The 13,608-nt window shown below is 41.4% G+C and overlaps 2 protein-coding genes across 6 annotated transcripts in view; one reads left to right on the forward strand and one right to left on the reverse strand.

Moving 5' to 3' along the window:
- On the reverse strand, positions 1-8,177 carry LOC144061102 (gap junction alpha-5 protein-like). The gene is made up of 7 exons (XM_077581212.1): positions 7,943-8,177; positions 5,146-5,273; positions 4,356-4,520; positions 3,825-4,094; positions 3,380-3,445; positions 2,886-3,034; positions 1-2,307 (listed from the first exon to the last, which is right to left on the reverse strand). The coding sequence occupies exons 2-7, from the start codon at positions 5,212-5,214 to the stop codon at positions 1,857-1,859; spliced, it is 1,170 nt and encodes a 389-aa protein (XP_077437338.1). The 5' UTR covers positions 5,215-5,273; positions 7,943-8,177; the 3' UTR covers positions 1-1,856.
- Positions 2,888-13,608, forward strand: part of LOC144061107 (follistatin-related protein 1-like) — a 14,701-nt gene continuing 3,980 nt past the window's right edge. The window contains exons 1-8 of one of the 5 annotated variants that reach the window (XM_077581222.1): positions 2,888-3,016; positions 3,387-3,476; positions 5,556-5,640; positions 7,935-8,070; positions 10,891-10,934; positions 11,058-11,219; positions 12,027-12,121; positions 13,238-13,447. The gene's annotated coding sequence lies outside the window, so the exon portion shown is untranslated. Of the gene's footprint in view, positions 3,017-3,386; positions 3,477-5,555; positions 5,641-7,934; positions 8,071-10,890; positions 10,935-11,057; positions 12,122-13,237; positions 13,448-13,608 lie in introns of all 5 variants that reach the window. The other 4 variants (XM_077581224.1, XM_077581220.1, XM_077581221.1 and 1 more) reach the window with 4 other exon arrangements.

The following is a 13,608-nucleotide window of genomic DNA, read 5'->3' on the forward strand; positions in this document are numbered from 1 at the left end:
CATGTTTTACCTGAAAGTCAACATTTTTTTCTTGACCAAATGGAGTCATAGCGCTGCTTTTCATCATGCTTTTCATCAGCACCCACTCTTTTTTCTTCTCTGATGCACAAGTACAGTGTGGGTGCCGGAGGCACTTGTAAGTGGTGTCTGCCATCTAGTGGGGAACACTGTTATTACAACTTAAAAGCTCCAGAAAACATTTTTTATTTTCAAAAATTAATTGAAGGCCATTTCGAGTGTGGGCAACTGATTGTCCATCCCATAGGTAATTATAAAAATAAAAAAAAAAGCAATGTAACTGGGAAAAAAAGTCATAATACAATGTCATTATGTAAATACCATATTAAAATACGGAAGCCTTATTGAGAATAAAAGAAATTCCCAGATTTAAGTAAACATTTTTCAAGAAAGTCTTATTTTTCAAAAATGTATTTCTTTTTAAACAAGAAAAAAATGTTTGACTAAAATTCAGCATTGTATAGCACTTATTTCAAAATCAAAACATTTTTTGATCAGAAAAAGAATCCAGAAAAAGTTTTCATTGTGAAAATAAAAAGTAAGGTTACCAGCAAAAATATATACTTGTTTTTTTTTTTTTTTGTGAAAAAGTTGTAATGAAGAATATGTGATAAATGGTGATTGAACACTTGAATAGCATGCATGCATTTTTATGAAAGTCCACTGTGGCAACTTCACAGTCAAAAGCGCACAGACTTTTAAAAAAATGTCTCTGTAATAAAAAAAAAGGATCAACATTCAGAACTCATTCAAGTTTGACATCGTCCAGCAGTTTGTTTGTTTGTTTTTACAAAAGTTGTTTGGTTCCTAGGCAGAGTTGTGTCTCTGCTCATCACTTCCATTTCCGTGGCCCCCATGTAGCCCCTCGTCAAAAGTTCTATTTTTTTCACTGGAAAGATGCAATTTATTGTCCAATCCAGAGTCGGCTGCATCGTTAGCATGCATAGTTAATCCAACACCCAATAAAAAGAATAAGGCACATCGTTAATGTTTGTAGGGACTCACTCCTGCTTGTTTGTGTTGTGGTGGTCCAGATGAGTCTCATAATCAACTGTGTCATAACGATTGATCGCTAATCATATCTTCGGGGCCAAATAGAGCAAAGATTCTAATCGGCGGGGATCAGCAGAGGAGCTGTTGATTCCATGAAAATAAAAGTCATAATGTTACAAGAATAAAGTTGGATTTCTTCTTTCTGAGAAAAGTCGTAATAGTACTGCAATGAAATTGGAATTTCTTTCAATGTAATATTGGATGGAAAAAGACAATGTTTTAAGGAAAAGAAAATTCACAGAATTACAAGGCCAAAGTTGTTTTTTTTTTTTTTTAAATGTAATTTTACAAAAATTGACAAAAAAAAAAAATCCGGTGTCATCTCAAAGAGGGACAACTCATACTGGTATGGGTCGGAAAATAAATGATATCAAAAAGACCTGCTTTTAATAATCATCCTCTCTATCGAGTAGGATGTATTTTCTTTCCGTTTTTGTTACGTTATGAGATAAATATTGAATGTGAAGTGCTCCAGATGCTGTTAAGTTATTTTGTTTTGGTTCCTTGTTATTGCGATGTGCTACCAAATACATGACCTAGCCTATGACCTTTTGTAATCCAGTAGAATTATGTTGGTGACCTACATGCAGCCGCTCTTGTTTGCCTTTTAAAACCCCAAAAAAAGAATGTGTAGCCTGATTCCCACCATTCTGCTTTCAGTCAGTTTTATGACAAGCGGGTCAGGCCTTAAGAGTGGAATGCTCCTCGGAGGCTTGTGCATGAAGGGCCGCAGTGTTGATTGGGCGCATCACAAGTTCAAGCCCGGAGCTGAAAGGCCCCTGTTGTCAGATGGCGAGGTCGTCGGCTCGCGTTCGGCTGCTCGCGCCACTGGTTTTGCTGAGTCGACGTTTGTCCTTGGGGCTGGCCACGGCCTCGGCGCCGGCGCCGGCGGCGCACAGCAGCAGTCGCTCGGCGCCGCCGGCGTCGTCGTAGCAGACGGCCATGTTGGCGGGGCCGCGCCAGCCTGCAGAGTAGCAGCTCATCTGCAGCAGGCTCTCGTCGCCGCGTGCGCCCGCCGCCATCTTGTGCTGCTCGGCCGCCATGTTGACCGAGTTCTGCTGGTGGGCTAGCCGGTGGTTGGGGAAGGGCAGCGCCAGGAAGTGCGAGGATCCGATCACGCACTGGCTGAACTCGGGAGGTGGGGTGGATGGCGGCGACGGGGACGGGGACAAGGGGACTTGTTTGGATTCAGGTGACTCTTTGGCGGTCGCTGACTTCCTTGACGCCAAAAAACGTCTGCAAAGACAAAGAGGATGTTTTTATCTCACATTGTTAGTGTGGAACCAGTTTTGGGCTTCTAAAAACATTGCAATCTTACAAATAATGCAATTTTTTGTTGGAAGGATTTTTTTCCAGAAAATAATTTAAAAAAAATAGAGAAAAAAATTGTAGTGCAAGAATAACAGACAAAAGTCTTTATTGCAAGAAAAGGTGTGTAGTGGTGGGTGTGGGGGTAAATACAAATTTAAGTAATACATTGTCATTTTTCCCCCAAGAAGAAAGTTCTATTACAACAAAAACATATTTTTTATATCAACATTTTTCCAAAAATTAAGTCCTTTAAAAAAAAAAAAAAGTTTTGTTAGAGAAGAAAAAAGTCAGATTTGGGTGAGTGAGAATGCACAGGAAAAGTTGTAACAAACCATGAATAAAGTTATATTTCTTTGAGGGGAAAACGTTTTAATATTCCAAGAACAAAGTAAAAATGTAATGCAATGAATTTTCAATTTTTCCAAGTAATGCTTGATGAGCGGTTTGAACAGTTGACAACTGGGCAGGAGAGAGAAACACGTAATCCTATTTTGTGTGTTTACCTGCAGCAGTGCCTCCAGGCCAGGTGGTGGAGCTCCAGCACGCTGAGCACCAGGGACACGCCCGACACGGCCATCATGAACACGATAAAGACGTTCTTCTCCGTGGGACGCGAAACGTAACAGTTAACCAGGTGGGGACACGGCCAGGCCTAACCACACACACACACACACACACACGTTGGGTTTACATGTCTAATGGGAACGTCTCATTGCCATAATGCATTTTCTAGCCCCTCCCCCTAACCCCAACCATTAAAAATGATTGCCTACCCCCATTCCTTACCCTAACCTCAACCATAATCCAATTGAAACCTAAACTCTAAAACCAAGTCTTGACCCTCAAAAAGAGGTCTGAACTTGTGGGGACCACCAAAATGTCCCCACAATTTCAAGTGTATGGGCCCCACAATGTAGCAAAGACAAAAGCACACACACACACACAATGACACTTAATGGCTGTGAAAATAACTTGACAATACTGTTTTATTTTCTACCTTGCAGACATAGAGAGGGTGGAGGAATATTCCATACAGGAAGTACTGCAGGCACAGGAACACCACCTGCATGGACCAACATGTCAACTACAGTCAGGTACTTTATTTATTTATTTTTTTAATTCAGCCTAATAGAGTTGTGCTATTTCATGTCCATTGTCCATTGCTGCTGTGACAATCTAATTTCCCTCACGGGATGAAGTGTCAATTTCTCTATCTATCTAATTACACTGCAACATCAATGCTAGTTTCGTTAGCCTGTATATTGTGTTTACCAATCATGTCATTACTGTTTCATGTTTAGTTTGACAGTAATCTTGTTTTTTGTTTTTGAAGAAATGTTAGCGACCACAATTTTTTAGTAAATTTTTTTGTGACAAAAAAATAATGTGAGCGATCTGAAAGAAAATGATATCTTGAGGCGCGTACAATAAACTGCGCTTACCTCCATGATGCTCCTGATGAGGATACTCAGCACGTACGTCTGCAGCAGCGCCCCCTTCAGGCGCACCCTGCCAGCCATCCCCGCCTTCTTGCCCTTTCTCGATTCCTTGCCGCCTTGCTCCTCGTCCTCGCTGCCCCCTCCCGGGTCGTCGTTGTCGTCGCCCGCCTCGTCCTCCTCTCGGTTGCGCCGCTTTTCCTCCCGCCGCACGGTGTGCATGGCGTGGCCCATGTACACCAGGCTGGGCGTGGAGACGAACACGATCTGCAGAACCTGCGGGATCGTGTTCAAAAGCTTAGCCGACGGGGGGGGGGGGTATTGAATGGGGCAAAAAATAAATAAATGTGTGTGTGTGGGGGGGGGGGGGGGGGCAGAAAAGGGGCGTAACAACACTAGAGTTTTAATGAACTATTTGTAAAACAACAGTAAGGAAACAATATATTTTTTGGGGTGTTGTATAAAGATTCTATTTATTCACCTTCTTGGACTAAGTCATTTTTTCAAAATGGCGACCCCAATTTTTTGTGTGCGTACCCAGTATCGTATGTGCGCGATGGGGAAGGCCCGGTCGTAGCAAACGTTCTCGCAGCCGGGCTGTTCCGTGTCGCAGTTGAAGTCCTCCTGCTCGTCACCCCAAGACGACTCGGCCGCCGTCCCGAGTACCAGAATGCGGAAGATAAACAGGATGGTCAACCACACCTGCAAACAGAAAATGCCGTTTGATTGTTTTTGTCTTGTTTTAACGCTTTCGTAGTCCCTCCCATTGTTTTTGAATAGCAATTTCATGTCATCTTTATGGAATGAAATGTTATATTAGTCCCCAAATAGCAACTGGGAGCCACAATTTTAATAATGCTAACACTCAATGTCAAACGCCATACGCGGGCTAACAAAACTAGCATCTATGTCATGGTGGTTATAAACCTTCAACCTGCGCTGTGAAAATGGACAAATATTAATGCATCTTACTGATCTGGATGGAAATGGTCTTCTTTGCATGTATTATGTACTGTATGTGTTATACTGCCCCCTGGTGGCCAAGGCATGCACACACGCGAGAGCAGCACACTGTCCATTGAATTTAACGTCCCGTTTAATTCTTTACATTCTATTTGATTGTGTTCTCATTACTGAGCTGGAACGGATTAATGGCATTTACATTCATTTCAAAGGGGAAAGATGTTCTGCGATACGTACGATATTAGTTGTGAGCTTGTACGCTGGCTTTCAAACTTTACATTATGTCAAAACAAGAACCTGATTGACATCAATTGAGCAGGAGACCCGTGTGCGTGTGCGTGCGCGTGCGTGTGCGTGCGTGTACCTTGCCAATGGAGGTGGAGTGTTCCTGCACTTCCTCCAGGAAGTTTCCCAGTAGACTCCAGTCTGCCATGGATTTCCTCGCGGGCTGTTTGGATGCCGGCTACCCCTCGGCCAAATTCACGTTCTCACCTTCAAAGCGGACAAAATTGGTTAGCAACCTTCACAAAAAAAGCACTGAAAAGGGAATGGGAAGAATCAGACACGCTGGGTGCTGAAGAATGCGGCTCGTGACGTCCAATTTGAGTCTGGAAAAGGGATTTTGGCGGTGGTGCTTTCGAATGCACTTGTTCATTTGCATGTTGGTGATCGTCAAAACAAAATCATAAAAGACTTTTGAATACTGTGGTTTGTATGCGTGTAGTTGCCTCTCGGTTTTGCCATTTGCATTCATTTACATCGTTGTCCTCACAGCCAGTTTCTCCACGCATGACTGGGAAGCTATCCTGGGTTAAGAGCCACAGCCACTTTCAAGCCATGGCCGGACGTCCCCCGCAAGGTAAGCAGAGATGCACAATGTTGACTTGTGATGAGCGGCACATACTTGATTGCTGGGTAAAATTGTTGACGCGCTCATTGACGAGTATATGAAGTGCTGCCTCCACCAGTGAAAATGCTTTTACTGTCTTTACAAAAATGATTGCTGTTTTTTTTTCCCCCCACACTCTGGGCTCCGCTTCCAGACATATAAGCCGCTCACCTGATCACAACACCCTTGTCACCTGGTCGTCATGGTAGCAAAACCCACACTTGCCAAGCAAGAAATAGAAATATTTTCTGGATGTACTTTGGTGAATTTTGACATCATCATACACATTTTTAAGACAGCTTGGAACTCTAACTATCTTCTTTTTCTAAATATGAAATAAATGAAAATATGAATTTACAGATATCATTTGCGGTTAATGTAATGGTTCACATAACCCTCAGTTTGACCCGTTTTAAAAAAAAGATACATTTAATGTTTGCTCCTCATCTTACTTTAGCTTCACTTTTGGTTCCCACACTCGCCCCCGTCGCTCTCTTGGGAAGGGAAACATCCACTCCCACACACACACACACGCACACACACACGAGTCTTTTTGCTGCTATTTGTGTACCAACGCAGGCCACCAGAATTCCACTCCGCAATGGAAACTTATAAATTTGACCACACAACTGCTGGTATTCTTTGATTGTTGTGAAAATGAATTAGGGGAACATCTGAATGTTTGTGTGGCTCCGACGTTGCGTTCATGACGTTCAAATTGATTACTGCGAGAGAATGATCATCATTAATCATGGCAGTTAATTGATTTCTCGGGAGAGTCGTCAGCTGTGGGTTCAATTCATTTCAATGTCGTCCGCAAACGCACGCTAATAGACTCGATCGCCTTCAGGTCAAAGAGAGACAAACATTTGATCAGACCACAAACGCCGTCTTTATTTCTTAAATGCCCCTCCCTTCCTGTTTTTGGGACACCCCAAGGCTGTGTGTGTGTGTGTGTGTGTGTGTGTGTGTGTGTGGGTGTGTGTGTGTGTGTGTGTGTGCGTGTGTGTGTGAGTGTGAGTGTGAGTGTGCGTGCGTGCCTGCATGCGTGCGTGTGTGCGTGCGCGTGCGTTCATGTTGAGATACTTAATAACAATATTACTTCCTTGTATAGACTATTGCTTGACCTTTGTGTGTGTGTGTGTGTGTGTGTCTCTCCAGCACTCAGCATTGTTCCCCATCCTGCTACAATAACACACACACACACACACACACACACACACTCCCTCTGTCTGTCTCTCTCTGATTTGCACCTCAGGGTGTTTTTTAATATGAGCTAAAAATAAAATAAAGTAAGCGTAACCTTGTGTTTATGAGCAATTTAAGCATTAAGAGATCAACTACAAAACACTCAAACCACTTGAAACAAATTTGTCAAGCAATTACCACCAAACTGAATTGTGTGTGTGTGTGTGTGTGTGTGTGTGTGTGTGTGTGTGTATGTGTCCTGGCAAAGCATGCAACAATTTGCGCACATTTTCTTGGTTTGTGTCTTCGAAAAGCAACCAGTTGTCAACCATAATAATAATATTAAACTCTTTGACTGCCAAAAACGTTAAATAACGTTTAGTAAAATCCTATGGAGGAGTGCCAAAGACGTTAAAAGACGTTTGTTTCAAAACAGAGGTGAAACTAACCATTTTCTATTGTTGATTACTGAAAAACGGAATAAGGTAGAAACAAACTTTTTTTTTCTGATGAAAGATGATAGTCCAATCTTTCATTTGGTAGTATGTGTGTTTCCACAGTCCAAACACATAATTTTCTATGGCCCTTGAAAGATCAGTCAAAATGCTTAAAATCGGCTGGCACCCACGGCATCCCTTTTCTGAAAACGTCTGGCAGTCAAAGAGGTAGTAGTTACTTTTTTTTCTAAGGGATACTTGGCTCATTTAGCCAGAATTTAATATTTTGTCTAAAATATATTTGATAATGTGGTTATTTTTATATGTGCAGTTAAATGTTGCCACTTGCTGTCAACTGAAAACGGCATCACAGGTGCTCAGGGCTCAGGTAACGACCAATCATGGCTCAGTTTTCTAGCATCACATGATCAAACCCGGATGAAAGATGAGCAGGCGATTGGTCGCTGCCTGTTCCCCGAGCACCTGTGATGCCGTTTTCAGTTGACAGCAAGTGGCAACATTTAACTGTACATGAAAAATAATCAAGTTATCAAATTAATTATAGACAAAATCTTAACTTTTTATTGCTGAAAATGGCTCAATGAGTTAAATATCCTTTGAAGTGTGTATGTGTTGCAGATACGTACCAACAATCGGATGTTGTCGTCGATTTTGACGATGACGCCACCTGAATTGTGGGCTTGAAGTCGCACTTGGGTCAAACTAGCAGCAGGTTTGTAGCAAGGCAGGAAGGAGCCAAGAAAACACCTTGCAGGTAATCGCTCCGGCGTCACGGACTGCTTTTGTCCAAAAATAAAGTCGCCGAGTGAGAGAAAGTCAGCACAAAGTTTTCAGCCCAGGGTGACTTGCGAGTGATGAAGGCACACGTTGAGCGTGTGAGCGAGGGGACGTCGCTATGACAATTTTGTAGCGGATTCGCTCTCTCTTTCTCTCTCTCTCTCTCGCTCTCTTTCTCTCTCTCTCTCTCTCCCTCCCTCCCGGGCTGGGCCTTGTCTCAAAAAGAAATGTTCCTGGTGCCATGTCGCTGCTGTTCACAACGCTCGTATACGCGTATAGGTTTGTTTGAGTGTGTAATAATGTGTTATTGTGTGTGTGCGTGTGTGTAGCGTCTGTCACAGAGAGGAAGTCGTATATTGTACGAGGACACAATGGCTTGAGGTCCAGGCCCAGCATTCCCTCCTTGTCACTCTTTTCTTATCTGGCCGCCGGTTCCCCCAATGCTGGCCTTCTTGCGTGTGTGTGTGTGTGTGTGTGTGTGTTTGGGCGTGTGTGTGTGTGTGAATAATTGGGAAGCCGGCCACAAAGCCGGTGGCATTTTTCTATTGCGCGAATGCTACCTGAAGGTCATTTGGATTGGCTCTCTACAAGCTATTGTGCTCACGTCCCAAAAATTTTATTTGGGAGTGAAAACGTTCTCCCCGAACACAAAGCCGGTTAGTTTTGTACGCGGTGCACCCGTTTCAGAGGGCGGCCATTTTGTTTTGTACTTGCTGCCGACTGCAAACGATCGTCACGCCTTACCTGGTTTCTGGGTTTGGTCATGTGACGTTGGCTCGATGGGTCCGCTTGGCACTGTGATGTCGGAAAAATTCATCACAAATGTTTTTATTGTATTTGAAATGATGATGAATCAAAATAGTTACATTCATTAGAGGTGTCAGACATTTTTAAAATCATAATTAATCACATGACTTCAATAGTTAACTCCGGATTCAAATTTAGTATTTATTCAGCTAATAAAAATCAACACTCAAAACTACCACCACAGCCGTCGTAATCAGAATGTCGAGTTTAGACTAACAGAGAACACGTTAAAGAACTTTTTTGACTTGACTTCCCCTCTCAAGGCAGGGTTAGGGTCACAAATTAAGGTTCGAAGCCAAAGGTAGGGTTTCAAGTACGGTTTTCAAGCCAGGATTTGGGTTTCAAGTTAGGGTTTCCAACCATGGTTAAGTTTTCAAATTAGGGTTTAAAGTCAAGGTTAAGGTCTTATGGTTTCAAATGAGGGTTTGAAGAACGTGTTGCGGTTCAAATTTGAACGAGCGATCCATATGCATGAGTAGATGTTTAAAGAGGATGTTGTGCGTTTTATTATGGAAGAAAAGTTTTACTTTTATTTAGATAACAAGGTGACTTTGTAAGCATGTGGGGGGAAAAAAATCCCCAGAACTGTTTGACTGACATGAGAAGACTTCTGAATAGGAATGATTGAATATCCAATAAATTAGGCCCCAGTGTTTGCAGTAACCATTTGCTGGGAAAGAAAGATTAAACGACCACAGTTTACTCCATGACTGCCAGACAAAAGAAATGTTCACAATCTCGCGCTGCAATCATGATGAGAACGTCAACATGTGTTTTTATAATCTCGCACAGAACTTGTGATGTTACCGAAGGCCCGCCGCATCCCTGCAGGCCGTGCGCACACGCGCGCGCACACGCGCGCGTGGGCAGATCGCAAGAAAGACGTCCCTGCTCAATTGATTTACGCGGCGGTTACGCCATGTGAGTCCAAAAGTTGGTTTGAGAACAAAGTTGCGAGTGTTTTTGCCTAATGACAGAAGCGCGATTGTGTTTTTATTTGCGACGTGTCTGTTTGAACGCTCCATCAAACGAAAAGCTATTCAAAAATACAAGTGGCCAGAAGATCAGGAGATAAGGTTCAAACCTCGCTGTGGACTCTCTGCTGATGTTTTTGGCACATACGGCGCATCGGCAAAATGATCCAAAGTGCTTCACCTCTTTCCACGTTTTGTTATGCTGCGATCCAACATGGATTGAAATTTTACATTCAAAGATCAATCAGCACCTGGCTCTATAATGACTCATTTGCTGAATTAAAAAAAAAAAGTCAATTTTGTTGCGTTACAGCCTTCTTCAAATTTGATTGAACTCATTTTCTTTCAAAATTATACACACAAAACCCCCCCAATGAAAAATGTGTTGGTGGCGAAAAAAAAAAACCTGTGTTGTGATTTTTCTAATGTATGGAAGCGAAAGAGGACAAAACACACCTGTTTTTCTGACTATTGTTTTTTTTTTGAGTAATGTTTAACATTTTCTGTTATATTGACTATTTTTTTCTGGTTTCTGATTCCCCCCCCCCCCCCCCCCTTGTCATTCAAAACAATCAGAAAACTGATAAAACGATTATTCAATAAACAGAAAAAATGAAAAAACTAAAAAAATTCTGAGAAACAGAAAAAAATATTTGAAAAAACTGAAAAAAAAATATCAGAAAAACATACAAAAATAAATCAATAAAACGGAAAATAAAATTTAAAAAAACTACAAAAAACTAAAAAAATTACTCAAAAAAATTTGGGCTTTAAAAGAAATAAAGTTAATTCAATATGCTTCCATAGTTAAAAAAATAAATAAAAGGAAAACAACAAATCACATCACACGAGCTTTGTTCCAAAATTGATTAATTTAACATTATTTCCTCAAAAGTCTACATCAAACACCCTACAATGAATGAAAATGTGACAGTGGAAATTTTTTTTGGGGGGGGGGGGGGGTAAATTTATTCTACAGCTTGAAGCTTTTTTTGTTGTTGTTGTTTTTTAAGAAGATGAAGAACTGGCCACTATCTGCCAAGCTGTTGCTTGCCATCAAGTGAGTTGAACACAACCCGTGACCAGTCTTGATTATTTTTTTTTTTTGATGTTTAACCACTTGTTTCCTCGAAAGCTCGGTGCCACGACGCGTTTGACGTTCACGTTGTTTGCCCCCCGTCAGTGGCCATTTGCACGAGGAAGCCCATGATCCAACCAGCGGATCAAATTCTGAAGTGACAACGCCAGAAAGTCATGCCAAAGAAGCCCTAAGGAAATAAGTCATAAAGTGCTGTAGAATTACCCTGCTGCAGGCGCACGCGCTATTTGCCACACTGCCAATATTGTAAGTCCTTTCATAAACGGGGGAAAACATGTTAAACATTCTTAAGGTTCAAACTCAACTCCACTGCACTTCATTTGGTGAACACTTGACACACTGAATTGCACATGAAAATGAACATAACACAAAAACGATAAAAAGAAAGGTGCAAAAAGGGTTGACGAAACCCCCCAAATAATAATTGGCTTTCATGTTAGGGCACGTCCTCCATTTTGTAACTAAACCTCCATTCATTCTTATCTCTTTTTATGTTTATGTTGATTCATATCCCATTCAAGAAAATAATCATAATAATAGCAATGCATCCGATTTATATAGCGCTTTTCTGGACACTCTTCTTTGCAATGGATTCATTATCAGGCAGCCAGTCCTCCTTTTAACGTCCCCACTGAGCTCAAATTGCTGCTAATGGCCTCTTAAGTGGAGCACGTAAAAGAGCGACTTGATGCAGTGTCTCCAATTCCACTGACTGCCTCTGCAGGCTACAGTTCGTTTCAACATTCAATTTGCTTTTCAATTGGCTTACTTTTCTAAACTGATCTAAAAACCTCATTTCATTTGTTGCCACTCAACTTGGCATAAGATTCTTCATCTGTTCCAGTGTTTTGTTTGAAATTGTTGCTTATGTTGAGTTTTCATCTGTGCACAACTTTCTTCCAACTCTGCTTGTTTTTTAATTGCTTTGGAATTACAAAAAAATAATAATTCATTCAATACAGTTCTGTACACAGACTTACTTATTAGTTTTGCAACTTGCCATTTTGACTGACGCAACTTCACTATTTATGTGTGTGTGTGTGTGTGTGACAGAGGAGGTGCGACCATCCAGATAAGCCCGCGCCCGGCTGGTGTGCGCCATGACGCTGATGGTGCGCCTCCTAAAAATAAAAATAGAGTAAGACGAGGTGAGACATATATGCATGTGAGTGCTCTTGTATGGCAATGTTGTGCTACACTGACATGATAGTAGAAGTGTGAAATATGTACGCGCACGCACACACACACACAGCATATAAAAAGTGATGTTGAATCAATCAAAATAGTATGTATTGGATAAGTGAAAATACTTTTACTTTTGTGAACCCATAGCTTCTCAATTCAATTTTTTTTTCTTTTATCTTGTCTTATACTGTTCTTGATCTATTGTTGACAATTCCAAGACAACCCAATGGTTACTATTGGTAAAATGTGTGCACTTGCCAACTATTTAGTATTTTATATTTGTATAAAGTTAGTTTCAAGCAAGGCTTAAGGTTTCAAATTTGGGCCTCAAGCCACTTTCAAACCTGAGTTGGTGTTTCAAAGTAGGGTTCCAACTAAGCCAAGGTTAGGGTTAAAAAAAACAGGGTTAAGGTTCTAAAGTTCAAGTGATGCTTTAGGCTTTCAAACAAGGGTTAGGGTTTCAAATTAGCATTTCGTTAAGGATTAGGTTAGACAAAAATGAGGGTTCCAAGCATGCTGTGTTTTTCGGCTTGTCCTGGCTTGCCGTATAGAAAACGGATGTTAAGTACAGTATGAAGAAGCAGGAGGGCTCACAACACACCGTTGTTACTAATCACTAAAATACACGAACGCCTTAGTAAAATCCCAATTCCGCTAAATAGTCAAATGAAACAATTTTCACGTTCATGTAGAAACTCACATCATGTGAATGTCGCCCTCTGCTGGCTGGAGTCTCGAATATATTCATAAGTTTTAAAAACGTGAATCTAGTGAACCAAAGTTGTGTTCGATATATTGACGTGCTTTTCTAGTAAGATCAAGTGAGGTCATTACAATTGCATTATGTTCCATTCTGCAGCTTGGCCCATCTTCAAGAAGAAGAAGAAAAAAAAACGTCACTTTTTTTTTTTCTGAAGGGATGGAGACTTCCTGACAGCCTGTGCATGTTGTAAAATGTGAAATAATCATAATACCAATATACCCTGCTTGCCTTTGTTTTGCTGCCTCAACACATCATGCAGCTGCACGTGCGTGTGCGTGTGTGCGTGTGCTTGTGTGTGGTGGGGGGTTACCGACAGCTGGTGTGTCTGTTCCTGCATCCCTCCTCCTCGTCTTCCTCCTCGTCTTCCTCCTCTTCATTCAGTGTGCAGATGATTCTCAAAGCAAAATGTTAGTGAAGCGGGTGCTGATGACCACAAGCTGAAAATTTGACCTGAGATCAGACGTCTGACACGGTTGGATTTCAAAACTTCTGGCCAAATTAATAACATTTTGGACAAATTAGCAAGGTAAGACATTCTTCCATTGCGCTCTCTATATTGAATAGTATGTGCTCAAATGTGCTGCAACACACTGAGAGCGCTTTCTAATTTGTTATTGTTATAATTTTCAGGTTTCATTGTGCTTTGGTAACTGCATTAACCTCTATAAACCTTAATTGTAATTAATA

This window comes from Vanacampus margaritifer, chromosome 12 (assembly GCF_051991255.1).
Source record: "Vanacampus margaritifer isolate UIUO_Vmar chromosome 12, RoL_Vmar_1.0, whole genome shotgun sequence".
Taxonomy (NCBI): Eukaryota; Metazoa; Chordata; class Actinopteri; order Syngnathiformes; family Syngnathidae; genus Vanacampus; species Vanacampus margaritifer.